At 36.0% G+C, this 25,175-nt stretch overlaps 1 protein-coding gene across 1 annotated transcript in view; it reads right to left on the bottom strand.

Moving 5' to 3' along the window:
• The window catches only part of Slc30a9 (solute carrier family 30 member 9), a 107,883-nt gene that overhangs the window by 18,317 nt on the left and 64,391 nt on the right, over positions 1-25,175 (bottom strand). The window contains exons 5-12 of the mRNA XM_023702770.1: positions 23,401-23,468; positions 22,106-22,208; positions 12,581-12,636; positions 9,808-9,943; positions 7,243-7,282; positions 6,272-6,343; positions 5,380-5,487; positions 2,089-2,254 (exon numbers count right to left, since the gene is read on the bottom strand). Of these exons, the coding sequence (XP_023558538.1) occupies positions 2,089-2,254; positions 5,380-5,487; positions 6,272-6,343; positions 7,243-7,282; positions 9,808-9,943; positions 12,581-12,636; positions 22,106-22,208; positions 23,401-23,468 (749 nt within the window). The remainder of the gene's footprint in view (positions 1-2,088; positions 2,255-5,379; positions 5,488-6,271; positions 6,344-7,242; positions 7,283-9,807; positions 9,944-12,580; positions 12,637-22,105; positions 22,209-23,400; positions 23,469-25,175) is intronic.

The following is a 25,175-nucleotide window of genomic DNA, read 5'->3' as shown; positions in this document are numbered from 1 at the left end:
TGGATCCTGGTCGTGCTGTGCCGCCTCCCTCCCCCCAACCCATGGCACACTGAGACGGCAATTGAGACTGGGCAATGCGGCTCATGCCTGTAATCCCAGCTCTCGGGAGGCTGAAAACAGGCTGATCACTACAAGTCCAATCTAGCAGTGAGACCCTGAACACCCTGTAGATCCTTCCCTAAATACAAAAATAAATAAATAAATAAATAAATGCCTAAGACTCAAATTAATACAGTCGAAATAGAAGATGAGACACCTTTACCAACACTAAATGAACGAAAAGGACTTCAAAGAAATACTAGATAATTTGGAAGTAATGGGCAAGCTCCTAGGAAGAAACTATCAAATCTGATTCAACAAGAAATAGACAATATGATCTGGTCCATAACAAGGAATGGAATCAGTAATGAAACAAGCCCATGTTCAGGTGGCTTCACTGCTAAATTCTATTAATTAAAAAAATTAATACATAAAACTCTTCATAAACTCTTCCAAAAAAGAAAGAAAATAGAAGGCAGTATTTCCCAACTCATTCTGTGAAGCCAGTTATGAAAAAGGATATTAATATGGATTGCCTCACATCAAGTCACAAAGTTTGATTTTAACTATGCCTGACTTCTAATTCTGATTCAACCAAATAATTACTTTTTAAGATTGAACTTTTCAAGACAGAAGGCCAGTCATCGTAGTACATATCTGTACTCCCAACACTGTAGGAAGGTAGTGCAGGTTGGGCAAATTCAGTGACTCTGCAAGACCCTCTCAAAAATTAAAAATGATGGGGACATAGCTGAGTAAAACAGCCCTGAGTTAACCTCCAGCCCCGCAAAAGAGAGGGGAATGAATATATACATGTATATATATATATATGAAACACAGAATATCTCTGTACTAATGTGTTTTATTAATTCAGATAGCTTATTTTCAAAAAAAGATTTCAATTATAACACAGAACAAAAATACTGACGTGGTCTGAATATACTCTGTCTCCTTCAAAACTTCTGTTGAGATTTGTTAATGTAATAGAATTAGGGCTTAATGACAAGACGTTTAGGTCATGGGATGGACCCTTTATGAATACATTAATGTGATCTCCTGAGAGTGAGTTTGAGTTCTCACAGGACTTCATTAGTCACCATAGTAGCGTTGTCCCTCCTGTTCTGTATCTCTCACATGCATCAGCTTGCCATACTTTTTTCCACAAGAGTCAATGGATGCAGCATCAGGCCCTAACCAGACATGGCCACAATGATTGTGAACTTCCTAGTTTCCAAAGGTAACAACTAAATAAAGCCCTTTCAGGTATTCTGTTGTAGCAACAGAAAACAGACTAAGACAAATATCTTTTTACTTTAAAGTTTGAAAAAAAAAAGATTATATATATGATACACATACACACACATTAAACATTCAGTGGATCATTAATGTATGTCTTTTCTTTACGAATGCAGGGCTGGGGACTGAACCCAAGACCTTACACATACTAGGCAAGCGCCCCATCACTGAGTTCCTAAATTTTCAGATCCTTATTTTATATACTTTAAAAGACAGATGGCTAACTGTATATAGCTCAGTGGCACAGAACTTGCCTAATGTGTGAGACCCTGGATTCAATACCCAAAATTGAAAAGAAAAAAAGAATAAGGAAAAAATTAAATAAACTAGAAGTATTTTCAAAAGAAATTTAAGTACACTACATTCATTTTGGTAATCATTTCCCCATGAGCAACATTTATTTTTTACTTTTAATATATTCAATTTGTAACTGCAATACATATATAGGGCAAACATAAATGTCATGAGTCAATATTAAGGCGTTTCACATTAAGAAGCCAAATATTTCATACACTTCTACTCTCATTATATTATCTGGTTAAGCTTTTTTCTAAAAGTTAAAGACACACAGTCTTTAAAATAAAGCTTATAAAAAGTTTCCTAAATGTGCTTACTTCCATCTAAGATAGTAATTCCAAAAAGTAATGTATTTAAAAAGGCTAGGAGTCCCAAATTCCTCTGAAAACATAACCCTCACACATGTGTTTTTCATGTTTTTGTAAGCTGTAACAACATCACCAGAGTAAGGCTGACCTTACTGACGGGTCATTCTCCAGGAGTTCAGTAAGCCGCTGTACTTGCTCTGGTTGGATGGATCGTCCTAAGAGTGCTTCTGTGTTAGTGTAGATCAGGAATGCTGAGACCACACCCAATAAGGTGCCCACACCCAAAGAACCGAGGCTGTCATACAATGGATTGCCTAAATAAAGCACAGAGTAAAGCAGTGAAATAACAGCTATTAGTATTTCAATAAAAACTTGGCCTTCAAAAACAAACAACCAAAATTAGTAAGCTAGGGGGATCAAAATTCACTAACTCCCTGAGTTACCTCTTTTAACGACTCCAAGTAATTTTTCTATACATACTTCAAGACAACGACAGCGCTCTTTCCCGTCTTGCAAAATGGTAGACAAAAAACTGAAAGCCAGACACTGAAGAGAAGAAACCCAAGAAGATACTGGTAAAAAGGGTAAAGTGAAGACAAAAAAGTCCAAGAAGGGGCAGCCCCACTGCAGCCGAAATCCTGTCCTTGTTAGAGGAATTGGTAGACACTCCTGATCTGCCATATATTCCAGAAAGGCTTTGTACAAGAGAAAGCACACAGCTGCTAAATCAGAGGGTGAGAAAAAAAGGAGAAAGTTCTTGCTACGATCACAAAACCAGTTGGTGGGGACAAGAATGGAGGTACTCAGGTGGTTAAGCTTTGAAAAATGCCTAGATACTACCCTAAAGTCATGGCAAGAAACCCTTCAGTCAGCATGTGAGGAAGCTTCAAGCTAGCATCACTCCCAGCACCATCGTGATCATCCTCACTGGGTGTCACAGAGGCAAGAGAGTGGTCTTCCTGAAGCAGTTGGCCAGTGGCTTGCTACTTGTGACTGGGCCTCTTGGCCTTAATCGTGTTCCTCTCCAAAGAATACATCAGAAATTTGTCATTGCCACCTCTACAAAAATTGATATCAGCAAAGTGAAAATCCCCAAACACCTCACTGATGCTTACTTCAACAAGAGCTGTGGAAACCCAGACACCAAGAGGGTGAGATCATCAATATCAAGAAAGATACCAGATTTCAAAGCAGCGCAAGGTGGATCAGAAAGTGGTTGATTCATAGATTTTAGCAAAAATCAAAGCTGTTCCTCAGTTCAAGGGCAACTTACGATCTGTTTTTTCTCTGACAAATGGAATTTATCCTCATAAATTAGTGTTATAAATTTCTTACTAAGAAGCTAATTAAATAACTGATACATAAAAAAAACAAGGATAGCAAAATTTATATACATTAAATGAAAGCATTATGTAACTGAACTATCTAATATCTGTTTCTTGCATCTGGTTATCACATTGGTAAGATCTCAGAGCATTTTCAGGTAGAGATATCATTTTCATATTTATAAAGAATCAATTTATTACTTTAGATATATCAGTAGTATTTTTCTACCCCAGATGGGCAGAGTGACTGTGAAATCAAAACCTTTAAGAAATAACAATTTTTCATGTCTTATTATTATCACCATCCTATAAGAGCATTAAACTCTACAGAAAATAAGGCTGACTCTTCTCACTGGATCAAGGATGGTATCTAACTAGATACCAATTCTAGATACACAGCAGAAAAGTAAACTCATCATATGAAATCAGTGCCTGAAAGTGACAGTTCCTAAATGTGACTTCTGGACCAGCAGCTCAGTATCATCTGAGCATGTGATATAGACACAAATTCTCAGGCTTCATCCAAAAGATTCTTAAGATGAGGCTGACCACTGTTTCACCAGGTCATCCAGCTGATTCTGCTTTTAAAATTTGCCTTAAACTATTGGGACTTAATGCTTCCTCACAACCAATGAGAAAGGCTAATTCACTATTGAATAAGGGTATAGGTAATATTTATATTACAGACATTAATGAATCTTACATTTCAAACCTTTAAGTTTTATACACATGACTTTTATAATAAATCTTATTTCAAAAATGAAATGTCAAAAAAATGAAATGTCATCAATATTAACTATTTTAATGCTTGATAAAACACATTTATTTTGCTAAAAAAAAATCTCAATTTGTTAATTTTATTCATGTAGAGTCAAAATAACACTAAATCAGGTGTAGTGGCACATGCCTGTAATCTCTGAAGGCCTCAGCCTGGGTAACAGCAACTTAGCAAAACCTTATCCAAAAACATTTTTAAAAGCAGCAAACATAGATCAGATTGAAGGCCTTATGTTCACACTACTACAAAAACAAAAATCAAAAAATACTACTAAAAAGTAAATTCATTTACTTTTATCCACTTATGAAGCATTACTGCTCTTTACAAAGCCAAATTGAAAGAATTTATGTCCAAAAAAAAAAAAAAAGTCTAAAACTATAAAGTAAACCAGAAAAATAAGCATAACATTCTACACTGGAGAATGCAGCTTTAGCCTTAAAATGTACATTTCAAGATGAGAAAGAACAATTTGTAGTTCAGAAGAACTATGGAAGCTCATTATCTGAAATTATTTTAAATATGCAAAAATCAAATGGAGAATGGAAGTATAATAGTTACAAAAGAGCTCCCAACTTCATAAATTCAGAGATTTTTCAAATTAACTGGTTTTGTTTTAGAAAAAAAAAATTTTAGTCTTCTCACTGTATTGTACAGAAGACAATGTGCTACAAAAATGAGGATAGAACCAACTCAGAGTTAAATAAATACAGAGGTAAACAGCAATTATCAGCACTAAGAGCAAAAATGAATAAGAGCCACAACATACATTTATTGAAAACTTGAGTTTATTAAAGTGTTCTCATCTTAATCAACTTGTAAAGTTATTATTCACATTACCCAAACTTTTATACATAAAGGGCTTATAGATCACCAAGACTATAAAATTTAAGTCATAGCTAGAAAGGTTTGCAGTATTATAGAAATCTACTAATATCATTACTTATTTCTAAAGTGGAAAAATTTCTTTTCTCTTTTGTGGATTTTTGTTTTTGTTCTTTGAGACAGGGCTTTGCCATGTGTTCCAGGCTGGCTTTGAGCTCACTATATAGCCCAGGCTGGCCTCAAACTTATAGTGATCCTCTTGCCTCAGCCTCCCAAGTGCTAGAATTACAGACATGTGTTACCATGCTCAGCTTTAATGTACAGAAATAACTAATTCAGAGAAAATCTAATGCTTTTACTGAGTAAATATTTCATACAAATAAATGATTACTATGGAATTAATATTTAATCATCTATTGGTTTAAAATTATTCAATGATATAAGAACAAAACTCATATATATATTAGGGAACTGTGTAATACAATAAATCACCTATAATTTAAGAAAAATTTACCTGTTATAGAAGTAAGGCCCATGCAAGTGGCTGCTATTGTCACTCCCAAGACTGCTGCAGTATCCTCCAATAATATAACATTGGTACTAGGATCACGACTTTCCATTACTTAATCATGGGGGAGAAGAGGAGAAAAGAAAATTTCTGAAATGTTAACTTGATACTATCATAAGATATGTTAGTAATCATCCAATTAAAGCTAAGCCAGAAATTTAAATAAAAATGTAGGACAGATCACAATTTTTAAAACACTGTTCAAGATAAACATAATTTCTTGGCTTAAATGTCAAATTATTTTTTCAAGTTCTATATCATACAGACATACAGCAGTTTGCTTAGCCAAACGCAAATACTATGAATTTTTCTTTTTTCAATGCATTTGGTACAGGTTCTCACTATGCAGCTCAGACTCATAGTGATCCTCCTGTTTTCAGCCTCCCCAGCACTGGGATTACAGGCGTGTGCCACCACGCCTAGACTCATGGGCCAGCTCAGCATGCCTGGGGTCAGGGCTGGCGCGGCGTGTGGCACTGGGGATCAAACCCTGGTCCCTGCACTTGTCAAAGCAGGCACTTAGTCCACTGAGCTATCTTGTCAGCCAGCCCCAAATGAAAGTATACATATGGTCAGATTACATTTCTCTTTTTAAAAGCGCTATTTTATTCATAGGAAAGACACTGACATACATATTTTGTATCCATCTATTAAGAACACAACAACAGTATGAAGTAATTTTAAATGCATAAAAGAGGGGAAATTAAGAGGGCTTCCAAAATACATACCATAGGGGCTGGGGAGATGGCTCAGTGGAATAAGCGCTTCCCTGGCAAGCGCAAGAGCCTGAGTTCAATCCCCGGTTCCACCAAAAAAAAAAAAAAAAAAAAGTACATACCATACTTGTAAAATGACATTCCTTTGGCTTGAGCACTTCTACGAAGTTCATTTATGGCTACAAGAAGTGTCGCTGAAAGGAAAGTATTCATATCAGCAAGAAAGAAATTTTGTACTTCCAAACATTAAGATGGGATCTCAAAACACAAATATACATAGTATTTTACTTGGTGGGGGTTTGCCAGGAATTCAAGCTCAAGACCTTAAGCTTGCCAGGCAGGCACTATGCTCTGAGCTATATTCCCAGATCCACATAATACTATATTACCATGTTTGAAATAAGCAAAAAGTTCTAGTCATTATCAAAACTCCAATTAATCATAATAAAATCATTCATTAAATAAAATTATTAAAATGACAGTCTTAACTTATTGAATAGCTACTCAGCACAATTACTTTTGATTCTCCCAACTTTTTGAGGCAAATTGTGCTATCACTATTTTATAGTCTTTCAAAGAAAAAAGATACAAACATATCTATTACGATCTGTGAATTAAAATCATATTAATTTTAAAAATAAGTGAAGCTATACCACTCATAGGAAATGACAATGTTTCAGGGTATATATGCTAGGTGTACCACAGTGAATTAAGCAGTTTCATTTGATATTGTCATAGTAGTGTCAAAGCTATATATTTCAGAAATTCTCAAAATAGTCTTATGGCAAAACAAGATAACCTCTGTTCTTCATTAACACTACTAGAACTTGATTTTGAAAAACTCAGGATAGTTTTTATAATACTCCATTTCTGTTGTACTGAGCATTATATGATGCTCTGAATAAAACATTTTTCTCCTCCCTCATCTATTACGGGACAACCACTGTACAGCACACAAAAACTTTCTTGCAGAAGTAGACAAAGCTTATACTCCTATCAAAGTTTCATTAATCAACCAAACTTAGTAAAACTATAATAGACTGTTGAATACATATCACTAACTGAGAACAAGGACTACTTTGACAGTACATACCTCCTTCAGACACCAACGATCCTGCTAAAATACAATATGCCTAAAAAATTAAAATACAGAATACTTTTATTTCACTAAATATTAATAATTATTCATATATAAAATTTACAATATCCTAAGCCAGAAACAATTCAAACCCAAGCTATACGATAAGGACTTCAATGAGAAACAGTTTAAAAGAGGACAATGTGGGGGCCTGCCCCTTAGCTCAGTTCATTAAGTGGCTGCTTCAACAAAGCAGTCAGGCTCAGATTGCTGTGGTTCGATCCCCAGAACTCAAGCCAGCCAAACCTGCCCTGAAGGCATTCAGAGCAAAAAAAAAAAAAAAAAATCCTTCTAAAAGAGGACAATGAGACCTGGGCACAAACACTTGACATCTGGGTTGAGGATACCAAATGCACCCATACCCACATAATTTCTGGATTTTTGTTTGATTCCCAGTATGAAGAGAATCCTGATTCAAAGTGGCCAGTAGCCATAAACAATAATCAATTATTTCTTTTGCTATCTCCACTTACTTTTAGTCACAGGATACTCTTCAATTAAAGACTGAAAGATTTAGTCCAAGATATATAAAAAGAGCTAACTTAGTGATACAAATGTATTAAAAAATGTAATGAAGGGGGCCAGGGAGATGGCTCAGTGGAATAAGCGCTTCCCTGGCAAGCATAAGGGCCTGAGTTCAATACCTGGTTCCGCAAAAAAAAAAAAAAAAAAAGTAATGAAATTCAAACATGTGTAAAATGTAAAATTTTCAACATATCTTTCTGAAAACCTAGGGTTTTTTTGAAAGAAGTGTAAAAACATCAAACTTAATGTAACATTCTTATAATTCTCTTCCAGAAACTGAGGTCTCCAGGGTTAAGTGATGTGACTGAGAACACACAAATGGTACCAAAGAACAAACCAGAAATGCAGGCTTTCAGCTTCAGTTCTGGGCTCTTTCCACCAACTCTTACTATCAACCTGCAATTAATTATTGCTAGTATAACTGAAACAGTAGCTAAACTTCCTAATAATTCCTCATATCCTTCCACTTTATCCCTGATTTAAGATACACTTATTATCCAACAAAAGAAGAAAGTGCATTATTAGAGCCAAGGATTCTAAGGTAATACCCAAAAAACCATGAACTGGTTTATACTGTATTGAATTTAACAAAGGGTTCCATTAGGTTATGGAATTCCAATATCCAGAAATACAAAACCCATTAAAACTACACACAATTGAAAACTTAATCTCTAACTTCAGAGACTGCTCTGCCTCTATAAAGTCATGCTGTACAAATCAGATGAATGCTTGGGCAATGAGGTACTGCATCTATAAAGTAGCGAAAAGTTTTCTTTTGTGTGTGTGTGTGAAAAGTTTTCAAGAAGGAGGAAATACAGGTTTATTCATTTGAGTTATATGAACTATAAGAAACTGACCAATAAAGACTGTAGGAAACTAACCAACAGCAAATGAAAGTAAGTCCACTTTAATAGCCCTGTTCTCATACTGTTTGTATAATATAGCAGGATATTAAAACAAGACAATTCATCCAGGTGTGATGACACATGACTATAATCCCAGCACTCAGGAGGCTGAGGCAGGAAGATTGCTGTGAGTTCAAGGCCGATCTCAGCTACACAGTGAATTCAAGGTCAGCCTCAACTACATAGCATGACCCCAGTTTGATGACATAAAACAGGCAACATAATTGGTTTCAGTTACTCCCAAAGGGAGATGCTAAGAGCACATATTCAGGCTTTGCACAGAAGGTGGCCCCAGTCTGGGCTTCTACCCACTGTACTGCGCACTGCATGCAAGCCATTTTAGAAGAGCTGAAAGTAAGGAGGCCAAAACAAAGCAATATCAAGTATGTCTAGAATTATACCATGAGTTGCAGAAGCTGAGGGGCAGTGCTATGTGACCAGTTTATTCTTGTCAAGGGAGCTAATCAGAAGGATCAAAGAGTGTAATCTCCAAGAAATAACAAAAGACGGAAAAAATCACTTTAAACATTGATAATGGCCACACAAAAATCAATACAAAGTAAGAATACTATGCTAGTACTTTTAGCCTCTGTCCCAGTATTGGGCACTGCCAAGGGATAAAAGAAAGAATACAGATGCATCAGGTAGGGCAAACAGAAGGTGCCTGCCTTTCCTCTTTCCATTTCCACCAGGCTTGCAACCTGAAGGAAGCTTCCGATCACAAAGCAAGTTTGTTCTTTCTCTCTCCTCTGTTCTCTCTCCTCCCCTCCCTCCCCCATCTGTCTGTCTGTCTGTCTCCCTGTCTCTCTCCCTCTTTGTTTCCCCGCCCCCTCTGTGCTTAACAGCTGCCTCTCTGCTTTCCTTCTTAGGTTTATGTTGAAATTAGTCAACATTTACTGAAACCCCTTAAGCCATGAGCCAAAATTAACCTTTCCTCTGTTAAGTTTTGTATGTCAGCAATACTGTACCAGAAATAAAAAGATGACTAACAAAGTACCATTCTGAGAAAGGCATGCTATGGTTCTCAATCACTATGCCATACTACTTCCAAACTGAGGGAAAGAATGGGAAAAGAAAAAAGGATGATTACCCATAGAAGGGATTCCATTGGCTCAGGATGAAGCAATCCCATGATTCCATGGTACCAAGAGAGTCCTGCACCCATCATAAAAATACCAACACCGCTAATTAGTGAAGAAATATAGCGCATATTTGAAAATCCATACCTAAAAAATTAAAAAATTATAATTTATAACAATAAAAAGTTTCCTTTCAAAGTATTTGCTTCATAGATCTATGAGAAGCAAATGTTACTTAATTCAGGTATTTTCTAATCCCATTTCCATATACCCAATGAAAATATTTTATTATTACATTCCATATATGCTGGTAAAAATTTTTTAAATGTACATTCAGGTAATTACTGAACACTACATTTAAATTTCCTTGTACTATAGCTTCTAAATGAACACTCTGCTTCTGTATATAGCCAAACTATGACTTATCCTGTCTACAACTTGATGCTTAAAACTCAGCAGTTTAGCAAATATAATTTATTTCTAGTTCTAAACAGTTTAGCACCTAGCAACTGTAACTATTACTAGACCCAACAGCTTCAGTTTTCTGGGCTAGTTTTTTTAAATCTCTATTTTTCCAAGCATCTTTGGTAAAATGTACATAAATTTTTATAATTTCAGAATGAAACCAGTATTAATAAGGGAGCTTAAAAATATAGCATACTATAATAGAACAAAGTCACACATTCACAAAAGTAATTCTTGGAAAATTTACTCCCAAATTTTATTACACCTGTCTAGCATAGATACAAATTCAATTAAGAATGCTTAATCAAAATTACTCTATGGATTTTTTTTTTTTTGGTGGCCATCTCAGCCCACCTTGGGGGCGGGAATGGAGCAGTACATGGTGCTGGAAATCAAACCACGGTCCTTGCATGCTTTCCTAAGTTTGCCTAAGCAGATATTTTAGAGCACTGAGCTGTCTCGCCAGCCCCCTTTGAATTTTTTTTTTTTGCAAAGATGTAATCTCAGCATAATTTCCAATTTAAGTATATGACAATGTTTTATCAGTTTGATTCAGAAAATTTTACTGTTTGCTAAAGTTTATCCAAAATAATATAAGCTATTAATTTAAATATAAGTAAATAAAGATCTAAGTAAATGTCATTACTTTCATTTTACATTTTCAAGAAATTTGTAGGGTTTTTTGTTTTTTTTTTTTTTTTTGCGGTACTGAGGATTGAACTTAGGACCCTGCATTTGCCAGGCAAGCACTTATTCTACTGAGCTATCTCCCTGGCCCCTTGCAGGTTTGTTCTTTTTTTTTTTTTTTTTGACAGAACTAGGGATTGAACTCAGGCCTCTGCGCTTGCCAAGGAAGCACTTACTCTACTGAACCATCTCCCCAGCCCCTCTTGTAGGTTCTTAATAAAGAATTTTAACATGTGGATGTACAGTGTCCAATATGCTAAGTCATTGGCCACATGCAGCAAATTAATGAAAAATGAATGTAGTTTAAAATTTAGTCATAGTAGCCATGTCTCCAGTACTCAACAGCCACAGGTAGCCAGTGACTATTATATTGGACATACGTAATTTTTTTTTTTTTTTTTTAGCATTTTTTAGTACAGGGTCTTCAGGATCTATAGGGTCTCACTACGTAGATCAGACTCATAGTGACCTGCCTCTGTTCAGCCTCCCAAGAGCTGGGATTACAGACGTGAATCACCACACCAAGTCTCAATCCCCATCTCAGAGGGACCTGGGGTGGGGCCGGCAGAGCACGCTGAGGATCAAACCCCAAAACCCCAGCCACTGTGTCTGCCTAAGCAGGCAATTTAATCTGCTGAGCTATTTGGCCGGCCCTTACAATATTTTCATTATTGAAGAAAATTCTATTGGGCAGCACTAAAGTAGATTATTGAAAATACCTTAGGAAAAAAATCTTTATAATCTAAAATTTTAGAATTTCATCCTCTGATTTAAAATCTTTGGTAAATAAAACTGGTTAGGAAAATCATTTTTTTCCTTAGAACAGTAAAACACTATAATGATGTATAATTATCAGACTAGAAAATTAGGGGTTCCCTATAATACTAGCTTACTGATAATTACAGGACACTCAAAATATTTATTTATAGCAGGAGGGCCTTGCTTTCAAGTAAAGAAAGGTAGTTATAAAACAGACACAAACACATTAACAGAAATAAAAATGGATCATTTTGCTTAACACTGATCACATTCTACAAATGAAGTTAGCTAAAATCATAATGCATGTAAATTCAAACATTTTAGATGGTTGTTAGTAGAAGCTACAGAAAAAAACTACCAAATAATTAACTTGATTCAAAAATCACATATTCTGAAAAGTATATTCATTTTACAAATACATAATTTGAAATATAAATAGGATACTATTTCTGAATCACAAACTTACAGTATACATTTAATAAGTTATTACCAAAATTTTAGATTTCATAACCTATTAGTCTAAATCTGTAACGTATTTCCCTGTACCAATATAAAAACAACTCTGAGCCCAAAAAATGTGCTTTGTTATTAATTATGCAGTATGGATCAGATAACATCTCTAGGCTGTGTGGCAAAGAATAAAAGTAATTTAAACTCCATTTTCAAATTATACCTTGAATTTACTTTGACACATCTAAATGCAGGTGAGTCTTGCATTTTTAGATACTACAGTGAAACAAAAAAGAAAAAAAAAGACCAAATCTTTCACAAACTGCAGATATATAAATTGCAGGAACCTTCTGAAATTCAGTTGCTTTTATTTCAGTGACTTATTGCTAAAACAAATAAAAACAAAGGCAATAATATCCTTACGGATGAGTAGGATCTGGTGTTTGAACAGATTTACTGATGCCCAATGCTAGTAAACCCTATGGAGAAGGAAAAAGGTAAACTGTCATTAGTAATATGAAGAGTATAATATGATTAAGCCCATTTGGAGGGTGCAAACTAGTAATAAATGCTTAACAAGTACATGTCTAATGGCCTAACAATTCTGGTTTCCAGTACTTAAGAAAATAAAGATGAATTTAAAGGGTTTCAAAACAACACTGTTTATAAAGATGAAACACATGAAAGCAACCTAAAAATTCATTAACTGGGAGCAAAACAAATGATAAACCACACATTTCATTATTGCAGGAATTTAAAAGAATAAGGTTTGGGCTGGCCAGATGGCTCAGTGGATTAAAGTGCCTGCTTAGACAGATGCAGGGACTAGGATTCAATCCCTGGCCTGCTGTGCCAGCCCCAGCCCCGAGGCACATTGAGACAGTGACTGAGACTGGGCATGGTGGTGCATGCCTATAATCCCAGCGCTTGGGAGGCTGAAAACAAAAGGATCACTGAGTCCGGTCTACGTATTGAGACCCTTTACTCAATACATACATACATACATACATACATACAAGAATGAGGTTAAAATAGAACTTTTTGTATTTACACAGCTGGCAAGATAGCTCAGCAAACTAAAGCACCTGCTTAGGCAAACTAAGGCAAGCACAGGGATCGTGGTTTGATTCCCCAGCACCACATGATCCACCAGCCCAGTACGCAGGGCGGGCTGAGCTGGCCACATAGTCCAGATGTAGTGGTTCATGCCTGTAATCCCAGCACTGGGGAGCCCAAAAACAGGAAGGTCATCACAATTCTGAGCTGCATAGTGAAACGCTGCAATAACCAAATACATTAAAAAAAAAAAAAAAAAAAAAAAGAACTTTTTGTATTTACATGGAAAAAGTTCCTAGATGTACAATTAGATGGAATGGGGTAGAAAACCAAGACAAGGACTATATATACAGTATAGAACAACATATGTATTTTGTAATTTTTATAAACTATAATGTAAAGGTCTGAAAGAGCATATTTAACCAGTTTTTTTGTTTTGTTTTTTTCGGAACCGGGGATTGAACTCAGGCCCTTGCGCTTACCAGGCAAGCGCTTATGCTACTGAGCTATCTCCCTGGCCCCCTTAACTGTTTATAACTAAGGAAAGAAGTTTGATTAAGGTAGTCTGTATTATCTGATGTTTTATATGAAGAGTAACTTGTATAGATGTACAAACAAAAAGTTAAAGTGTGGACGGATACCTTCTAATAAAGCTGCAGTGATTATATGTGACGTGAAAGGAAGTGAATAAAGAGGAACTTGTCACAAGATTTTATCACTTGGTTGAGGGTGTAGTTCAGCAGTGTATTTCTTGCCTAGCATGTGTACAGACCTGGGAATGATTACCAGCACATTCCTTATCTTCCCGAAAAGACTGTTATTTCTTAAAATTAAAAAACAAAAAAAAGTTAACAAATATAGCAAGTAGCTAACATGTATAATCCTAGTTGCCTGATTCCTGTACCTTTTCTTTCTTTTCACTTGCCTTTACCTTTTAATTTCTAAAATTTACCTTTGTTATAGAGCTATACACTATAACCTCTCAATATTAGTATGCCTCCTAGTAAATCTTTTCCATTTTAGTCTGATGAGAATTTAGAAATCTATTTTTAAAAAACTAACAGGAATATAAAGCCTCTGAGTGAGATCAGGAGCTTTTCTTTTTATTCATCATGGTACCAAATAATCAGAGAAGTAAAGCTTCTAGATATCTGATACTAAATATATGAAATATTACCAGATTTGGTTTTTGTATTGGATTCCAAAGGAAAGGGGGTAAAATCCCTAAAACATGGATGATGACTCTTCAGTAAATTAAAGAGAATAAGAGGAAATAGAAAGATGTCTTTCTCTTAAATCTATACACTAAAAGTCATTAATTCACATTACGTGTATATATGTGAACATATATACCATTATGAATACGTCCACAGTATTTATGAAATACTCAATGGGTCTTCAATTATTTCTAAAATCCATAATAATCCATAATAAGGTTTGTAATATAATAAAGCTATACTTGGGATAGCTCTGGGATAGCATCAACTATTTTATAAATTGAACATGTATTAAATTTACTGGTTCTTATAAAAATCAGGTATCAGTGCTCATTCTTCATTTTGTTTTCCCTCAGTGGTAGAGAAGAAATCAAATCATGTTTGATATCCATCCTGCCAGACCCTTTCCTGCAGTTATCACACACACACAGAGTTTAATGCCTATTTAACCTAATCAACACCTATTTGGTTTGCAAACCAGTGAGCATTTACTAGGTGATGGCTAGGAAGCACTGTCAGTGCTCCCTGCTCTGTGATCAAACCCTCCCTTTCCTGGTATCCCTTTTGTACCACATGATCATACCACTGCTTACATGCTGCCTCAGCAGATCTTACTAGTTGATTAATGTGTACAGGATCTGCTTGAAAGTCACTGAAAGGACTGTGTCTCCACTCAAGACATGGCAAACCAAAGTACACAATGAGTCAATATTAAACATTATTATAGATTGTAAAAAAGTTTTTAAAATGACTCAAGTACCATTCCGTCTATTTCATAAGGCCCAGGTAAAATCTTTATCAAAGCCTTGTTGAAAACTCATGAGTGAAGACATACTTGTCACTCAAGAGTTCACAAAGCAGGTGCATGAGTGGCACATGCTTTTAATTCCAGTACCCTCAAAGGCTAAGGCAAGAGGACAGCCAAGTTTGGGCCAGCCTGGACAACTTTGTAAGGAACTATCTCAAAATAAAATATAAAAACAGGAAGAATCAAAATATTATATACAGGGCCAGGGAGATGGCTCAGTAGAATAAGCACTTGTCTGGCAAGCGCAAGGGCCTGAGTTCAATCCCCGGTTCCACTAAAAAAAAAGGTATTATATACATGTATCCACTCTCCAAGATGAATGCAAACTTCATGTACTTGTACAAAATTTTTAAAATAAGAAATAGGGTTGGGGATGAGTTCAGTGCAAAGGCCCTGAGATCTATCCTCAGAACAGCAAAAACAATTTCTCAAAGTATCTGATACCAGTCTTGACCTTTTGTTTACCTCTTATGTTGCACTAAATTCTTAACAGAACTTAATTTGTTATAAAATTATAAAACAAAATAATCATAAAGAAATTTTAGCAGCATGGAAAAGTGGATGAATCAAAAATCTCGAGTGTATTCAGGCTGTTTATATGCAGTTTTTAATGCTAGTTTTTGTGCTCAATTGCAGGAAGGTGGTGTGCATGCTTAAAAATATGCCTTTTTGCATTCTGAGAATTTTCTGACATACAGAGAGAGGAATAAACAAAGAAGCTCAAAAAACCTGACAGGCCATTTCAATAAACTCAATTCATTCATCAGTGAACCTCAACAATTAAAATATATTTAAATCTTAAAAAATTATGCCTTTCAGAAAATGAAGCCACAAGATTATTTTCATGCTACTAAAAACATTAATCCTAATATTAATATCAAATCAATAATGGACATTTCCACATAGAAATTTATTTTTGAGGTAAAATTCACATATAGTGAAACGTACAATTCTGAATATACAGGTTTTGTTGCTGTTGTTGCTTTGTAGCACTGGGTGTTGAACTTGGGATCTTCCCACTGAGCTATGCTATATCCCCCCCTCCTTTTTTAAAATTTTGAGACAGGATCTCACTAAATTGGTAAGTTGCCCAGGCTAGATTTGTTTTTTCTTTTTTTTATTTTTTATTTTGTGTAACCGGGGATGGAACTTGGGACCTTGCGCTTAGTAGGCAGGTGCATATGCCACTGAGCTATCTCCCCAGCCCACCTAGGCTAGATTTGAATTTGTGATTTTCCTGCTTCAGCCTCAGAGTGCTGCTATTATAGGCATGCACTACCATACCTAGCACCAAATATACAGATTCTTGAGTTTTAACAAATGCATGCATCCCATAACATATTTTCTATAAAGACAAAAGCTTTCTACCACCCTAAGAAGTTCCTTTGTACCTTTTTTCAATCTCCCTTATCAGAAGCCACCATTTTTCTGATTTTCTTTACATCAAAGATTAAAATCAAAATTCTAATGTAAATATTTGTGTGTTCACCTAGAGATGGAATACATGCTACTAATTAGAAAGTTGCTCATTTTTTTTTATATCAGGTAAAATTTCACTGAATAATTATAACACAACTTATCTACTCCACTGTGTGTGTGTTTCATTCTTGTGGTACCGGGGATCAAACTCAGGACTTTGTGCCTGCCAGGCAGACGCTTATGCCACTAAGCTCTATCTCCAGCAACTCCACAGTTGATGGGCAATTTATCTGACTTTTCTGGCCTCTATAAGTAAAGTTGCCATAAACATTCTTACACAAGTCTTTTGTTTCTATTCATTCCACTTCTCAAGTAAATACTTAGGAGTAAAATTGCTGGGTCACAGGAGAGGCATATGACTATCAAACATTTTCAAATGGACCATTTTACCCGCTACCAGCCTTGTCCATGAGATCCAGTGGCTCCCCACCTTTAACAACATTTGGTTTTCAGGCTTTCTCATTTTAGCTGCTATACAGTATGCACAGAGCTTTCTTGTGGTTTTAATATATGTTCCATCCTGATAATTAACATCTCCTCATATACTGACTAGTCATCATTCATGTTTACTCATGAAATTTCTTTATCAAAACAAACGAACAACAAAAACCACGAGTTGTTTTCTTATTACTGAGTAGTAAGTTTTTTACTCTGTATACACCTCCTTTGTCAGATATATGCCCCGTGATTATTTTCTTGTCTATGGCCTATCTCTTTATTTTCTTAAGTATGTTTTTTTCTAAGACAGGTTGAGTCACTAATCTGCTAAGTTGCCCAGGCTGGGTACAAAGTTTCAGTCCTCTTGCCTCAGCTTCCTAGAGTAAAAGGTATCTTTTAACAAGTAAAAGTTCAAAACTTCAGTTCCTTTTTCATTTTTTTATTCTTTGAGACAGGGTTTTACTAAGTAATTCAGACTAACCCTGAACTCACTATAGAGCCCACGCTGGCCCTGAACTCATGATGATCCTCCTGCTCAAAAGCATGCACCACCATGTCTGCTAAAAGCTTCAAATTTTATGTAAGTACCGTGCACTAATCGATTGCACCACTGGAGCTTCAAAAAGCTTCAAATTTTGATGGAGTTTAATTTGGAAACTTCCAATGGTGTCCTTGTTTCTTATTCATGAAATCTTTGTCTATCCAAGGATCTACAAAGTATACTCCTAGATTTTCATCTAGAATCTTTATCGTTTTATTTTTCACTTTTGGGTCTACTAAGGTAGCACAAATTTGTAGCTAGTGTGAGATGGGAATCAATCCCAATTTTTCCATATGAACATCTAATTTTTCCAGCAGTTAAAAAAGATTGTTTGCTTCAGTGAACTGCTTTATTACTTCTGTCAAAAGGCACCCATGTAAACATGGCTTTGTTGATAGCTTGTGTACTCTGTTCCATTTGTCTTCATCAATTCTTATACCTCATTAACCTAATATAAATTTGTATGTCTTGAAGTCCTTCATTATGTTATTTCATTTCAATGTAAAAATATAGTTGTGTTAACCATTTAATACCTTTATTCAATAATTCATCTGTTAATTGTTTTATTGACTTGTCTTTCTCCTGGGTGAGTCCAATTTTCTTGCTCCTTCAACTGCCTAGTAGTATTTTTTTTTTTTTTAATTGAGTAACAAACATTGTGAATGTCAAACTGAATGCTTAGATTTTTGTTGTCTTCCTCAAGAAGTGTGGGGCTGTGTTCTGGACTGCCGAAGTTTTTTGTTTGTTTTGTTCTATTAGATGATAAACACTGAATATTAAACTGAGTGTTTGGATTTTATCTTCTTTAAAGAATACAGAGCTTTGTTCAGGCAAGTAAATTACTTGCATATCAGCTTAAAAGGCGCTTCAAATTAAAAGGAGGTCTATTAGAAAGGTTCTAAAATAATCATTATGCTAACTTAGCTCCACTACTAAGGTATTAACTAAGCTGCATATCAGTAAAGACTTTATCTCAGTTGGTCAGAATTTGAGCGTACCCAGCTGTGTGTAAGCTCTAAGAATTGCTCAGCTTATTGTTCCCTGGTAGTTTTCTGCCTACACTCACATTTATACCTTGCACATGTATAATTTAGCATTCAGCAGACTCAACTCAAGGGAATCCCTATGCAGTCTTCCAGGTTTTTATCCATGCAGCTCCTTCCTCTATGGAATGCTGCCTGGTAATTTTTAGCCACTTTCAGACTTTCTAAACTGTGATTTGGGCTGGGGAGATAGCTTGATGGCATAAGAACCTGTCTGGAAAGTGCAAGGTCATGAGTTCAATCCCCAGTATCAAAAAAATAGAAAAACCTCTGTGAGTTCTGTCTTTTCAGTCCAATGAGACAGTTTGCTTCTATATGGCTCCACTATTCCAAATGTGTCTCCAAGCAAAAAATTAAGATCATAGAAATCAAGTATGTCATTCACTTTCTACCTCTCAGGGATCATGACCTTATGCTGCTATTGTTCAGTCCTTGAAAACTTATTTCATAGTCTGTCTAATGACTAAATTCAGTCCATCATGGCTAAAAGAATCAGAACCTGACTTTTTACTCAATTTATACTTATTATTCCAATTCATGACTCTATACCACCTTCTTTTAAATGCGTATTATTTCAGAGAATGAAAACTTAAAAAGACATATTCAATGTTTTAAACAACAATAATGTTTAAATTAGTAGCCACTCAGTAGCCAGGGTTCCCCCCTGGCCTGCTGTGCTGGTACTACTCCCCGCCCCCCAGATGTACTGAGACAGGGATTAAGACTGGGCATGGTGGCGCACGCCTGTAATCCCAGCATTTGGGAGGCTGAGAACAGGAGAATCACTATGAGTCCAATCTATGTAGAGAGACCCTGTAGACTCTGTTAACCCTGTACTAAATACATTAAAAAAAAAAAAAAAATTAGTAGCCTTATACCTTTCCTTGGCCATATGTACAAATACTTCAATTTTCCCATCTTTGGATAACCTTTTGGGAATACAAATATCATGCTTAGTTCTTCTCCTCCTACCTCACACACCATAACTGGCTGCCAAGATACTGTAATTATTAAATATTGTTGAGTATAAAAATAATTCAGGCTGGCTAGATAGCTCAGCAGACTAAAGTGCCTGCTTAGAAAGAGCACAGTGGCCCTGTTCAATCCCCGGTGCTCTGTGCCAGTCTTGCCCCTGAGGCGCGCTGAGACATCAATTGAGACTGGGCATGGTGGTGCGTACCTGTAATCCCAGCGCTTGGGAGGCTAAAAACAGGAGGATCACTATGAGTCTGATCTATGTAGCGAGACTCTGTAGACCCTGTACTAAATACATTAAAAAAAAAAAAAAATTAAATTCAAGGTAAATATTCTTGGTACTAATGGTAAATGTTAATCTGCTTACTTTTACAAAAGATTTTAATCCATTTGACAAAGACTTGGACGAGTTCTCAGGTTTTTGTTTTGGTTTTTAATGCATTTCAGATGGGGGAATAAAAAAAATGTATTTGGTACAGGGTCTCACTATGTAGCTCAGACTTGCAATGATCCCATTTTCAGCCACCCCAGAGCTGATATTACAGGCATGCACCACTATGCCTGGTCTCAGTGGCTGGCTCAGTGTGCCTGGGGGGGTGGGGCTGGCATTGCAATTCCATTTTAGTTGAGGTTTATCCTTTGGTTTTGGTGCCAAGGACCAAACCCAGGACTTAATAGTTTCCCAGGCAAGTGTTCCACTGCTAAGCTAAATCCCTACCCTGCTCAGGTTTAATTTTTAATTAATATTATTCTATTCCTTATTATTTCATTACTTTTAACCTTGTCTTAAATATTTTTCCTTTTTTTTTTTTTTGGCAGTCCTAGAAGTCAAGGACAGGGCCTCTCACATGGTTAGACAAGCACTCTAACACTGATCTACAGCCCCAGACTTAACTATTCCTATACCTGCATATTCTCCCAAATCTATTCCAGCAAAACCAGAGATAATAATGAAAAGCTGTTCTCTTAATATATTACACTTTTGAAAATATAAAATATATTCTTTTAAAAGGCTTGAGTTTCTAGTATTTACAATTTGGACTAAAGGTAGTTTAAAATATATTTTACTTTTATTTTTTGTTTAATGTATTTGGTTGTTTCTAGGTCTCATTACGCAGCTTGGACTCATAGTGATCCTCCTGTTTTCAGCCTCCCCAGCACTGGGATTACAGGCAAATGCCACCATGTCCAGACTCTTAGCTGGCTTAGCCCACCCTGGGGACAGAATTGGCATGGCATGTGATGCGGGGCATTGAATCGCGCATGGTCCCTACATGCTTGCCTAAGCAGGCATTAAATCAGCTGAGCTATCTCACCAGCCCTTGAAAGCATTTTAAACAATCACATCATTAATTTATAACTTAAAACAAAAAAACTTAAGCTTACTGGGGGTTTTTAAGAACTTAAATTTAGATAAAAATTTATACTCAAGCATTAGTCTAAAAAGTTTATAAAAACAGTAACTGATAAGCTTACACTTCACATTCTATTACTGCAAGCTCTTAAAGAGTAACAACCTGCTTTAAAATACTATGATCTTTTCCTATCATTGAGGCATTAATTCCAAAACTCCCTGAGAACAGTAAAATCCTTGGATGTTTAAGTTCCTTATGTAAAGCAGTGCAGATTTGTATAACTTACAAGTATTATTTCATATTTTAAAGAAAATTTTTTTTAGATTTATTTATTGGGTACAGGGTCTCACTAGGCAGCTCAGACTCAGTGATCCTCAGTGTTTCAGCCTTCCCAGCACTGGGATTATAGGCATGTACCACCACATCTGGTTTCAGTGGCAGGCTCAGTGTGGGGCTGGCGTGGCATGCAGTAACGAGGATTAAACCTGGGTCCTTGCACTTGCCAGGCAGGCACTTAGGTGGCTGGGCTAGCTCCCCAGCCCCTCTTTCATATTTTAAAACATCTTTATTTTACTTATCATGGCTAATCATACATTAGCCATATACATATGTATACATACATAAAATATATGTATATTTTAAGCTATATTGGTTAAGGATCAATAAGAAAAAGTCTATACACATCCAGTAGAGACACAAAATCTTTTTCTGAATATCCTCAGTCCAATATTGGTGAAATCTGAGGATATGGAACCTGCAGATATAGAAGGCCAACCATACCAATTACCCAAAAGTAAAACAATTTATACTTTCTTTCATAAGCCAAACTCATTTAGTTCTTGTGTTGTTTCAAAACAGGATCTTGTTGGCTGTGAACTTGGCTACAAACTCTCAGTGTTTCAGCTTACCAAATACTGGGATTACACACAAGTAACACCACACCCAGTTTTCATTCAGTTTTTAAATAGATCAATGTTTAGACTAAAGCCTAAATTAATTATCTTAAAATTAATTTTAAAAAGGTTTAACTTCTCACCTGGTTGCAAGTATCAGATAATGAGTGTATAGCTTCTGAGAACATACTTGCTGAACCCGTATAAATCCATGCAAGAAATTTAAAGAAGCAGTTTAAACCATTTCTGTGAAAGAAAAATAATCATTTAGCATATATTTAGACTACAATTTTCCACCAAAAACTTTATTTAAATTCTATATACTGCTAGATCCTATTAAAGGCAAATTACGAACTTAATACTGCTTAAGTAATAGGAGTACAAATTAGGAAAATACAGATTATGATGTCACAAGGTACTTAAATGAAGAGGCATGCTATATGTCATATAAGTTGAAAACAGGTGAGAAAAGAGGGTATTCTATGTTTAGGTAAATGAGCTAAAAGAAAAAGCTAAAAGTGAAGTAGGCAAAAGATCTTGTCCTATCTGGTACAGCAGTGTCAAAGGCAGACTTCAGTGTGGGTTCGTTCACTTAACTAGGCTGAAGGCAAACCTAGACCTAATAGGTTGACTGTCTTACCCAAAGACTAAAATAAATGTGGTTAGCTCAGAGAAAGCTGTCTGCTTAGATCCAGTTCCAGGTGCTATGCTGGTCACTCGCCATGTGATAGTATAGCTTTTCTCCAATATTAACACCCCCTCTATGGATAAGAAAATTATTCCCTTGCAGCTTCCCTTTTCTCTCATTGCAGTAATTCCTTAAAAAAAAACCTCTAGTATTCTCAGTTTTCTTCATTTTGCACTAACTCTTCTGTCCACTAAACAACACCTTCTGCTTCAATACCCTATAAGCCTTCTCACTACCACCAACCATCCCTTGTTATTAAAGTCTTAAAAATACTCCCAGGCACCATGGCAGAAGCCTGTAATTCCACATAGGCTAGGAGACTGAGTCAAGTGCATGTAACTTCAAGCTTAGACTGAGGAATTTAGAAAGACCCTGCCTTGAAGTAAAAACAGGATGTGGGTCAGTGCAGGTTCAATCCAGTACCAGCTCCCTGTGAGATACAAGAGGGCATGTGAGAGGGCCTGTAGTCAAGCCTGAAGTTTTACCACTGTGGTGAAAATGAGAAGATTTTCAGCTGGCAACTTCAATATTAATTACATCAAGAACAGAGCATAAGAATAAATGTCTGTATTCATTTGGACCCTTCCTATCACTTTACTGACAGTAATACAGACTTTCCAATTGCCTCCTAAAACTATATAAATCTATAATTCTGTAGCTAGCTACAAAGTGGTATATTTTTATGTTCAAGGATATGCACATTAAAAAGAATATATTTCTATTTTCAAAAGCCTATTTTTCAGTACTTACATGCAAATGGCAACCATTACCACTTTTCCTGGTCCCTTGAAGAAAACCGATGCTGTTCTGGAACGTGGCTGCAATAAAACCAAACAAAAACAAAACTTAATTCTCCCAGAAACTCACTGTGATTGTGCCTCTGACACACAAGAAAATTTCTCCTCTATCAAAACCTGTCAAACGGGCCAGCCTGATAGCTTAGTGGACTAAAGCACCTGCTTTGGCAGAGAGCAGCGGCAGAGGTTCAATCCCCAGTGGCATGCTGTGCCAGCCCCGCCCCCGGAGAGCACTGAAATAGTAACTGAGACTGGGCGAGGTGGCGTGTGCCTGTAATCCCAGTGCTAGGGAGGCTGTAAACACGAAAATCACTACAAGTCCAATCTACGCAGTGAGAGCCTACAGACTGTAGACCCTGCCCTAAACACACAGGAAAAAAAAACCTGTCAACAACAAAAAAACCTGTCAACAACTAGATTTACTTTTCTTCCTTTTCTCCAGCAAGTTCTTTTAAAAGCAATCAGAGTAAAACTGAAAATAAATCTGAATACTTCGCCAGAATCTTGTTTATTTTGTTTCCTTGTACTTCACATCCTGTGGACTTCAACAATCATAGCTGTCTACACAGAAACTGGTAATAAGCTAATAAAATTATACTGACCTAAAATCCATATATACTAAAAATTTTCCGTTTCTTCAGCAATTCCTTGCTTTTAAAAAAAGGAACAGCCAAAACCAACAAATTCACTACTTGAACTTAACTCTTTAGTGGTCAAAACCTCAAGTGAAAGTATCATGTTGAATTGTAAAAAGACCAAACAAACAAACAAAAATCAAACAAACAAAAAAACCAGACCAAAACAAAGGAAAGAAACACTCAGGATAAAGATTTTCCTGAGCTGAATTATCTTTTCTACTCCTTGAAAATTTACTTTGCCTCACTCTCCTGTGTGCTGTGATTACAGGTGTGTACCCCAACACCTGGCAAGTGTTACCTTCCTCTATAAAGCCTTCTCTGATCGCCTACACAGAAGTAAGTACTGTGCTACAAACTATTGTATTTTACATCTCTATTATTTTTATATTGTCATGTCATTCATTCAGGAAACATTTATTGTATAACTACTATATACCTGGTGTAGTTCTAGATGCTAGGGCATGTCAGTAAGATGGAGTCCTTGCCTTCAGAGATCTCATATTCTAGTCTAACAGAGCAAAATAAATCCATTAAAAAAAAGTCTAACATCAGATGGTGGTGAATATAATAAAGAAAAAGAATATAAGAAAACAATGGGGGACAGAGGTAGTGATGGGAAAAGTTATTCTAGCTATTATACTTAGGGAAAGAGGTTCAACGATGAGACACAGGCAGTCATGAAACAATCTGGAAGAAAAATGCTTGAGGCAAAATATGGAGCACGTTTAAAGACTCCAGGATGGAAGGAAGCTTGGTTTATTCAAAGGGCAAAAATAAGGCTGGTATGGTTAAAGTGGAGAACAAGGAAAACAAAGGAGTTGAACCCAGGCAGACAGGCAGGTGCTATATTCCACAAAACCTTGCAGACTACAGAAAAAAGTTTAAGTTTTCCTCACGACAAAAAAGAAGGTACTGGACAATTTTAAGAAAAGATGACAATCTTATTCTAAAAAGATACAGTTCATTATTTTAAGAAAAAGCAAAAGGTGGTGAGATTAATTAGAAAACTCTACATAAGATATGATGAAGATTTGGCTCTTGCTAAATTAACACAGCTTATGTCAACTCTGTTCCAGTAGGTAGGCCATGA

This window comes from Octodon degus, unplaced genomic scaffold (genome assembly GCF_000260255.1).
Source record: "Octodon degus isolate 3935 unplaced genomic scaffold, OctDeg1.0 scaffold00158, whole genome shotgun sequence".
In the NCBI taxonomy this organism is placed as follows: domain Eukaryota; kingdom Metazoa; phylum Chordata; class Mammalia; order Rodentia; family Octodontidae; genus Octodon; species Octodon degus.
This window is presented reverse-complemented; position numbering and strand designations above follow the sequence as displayed.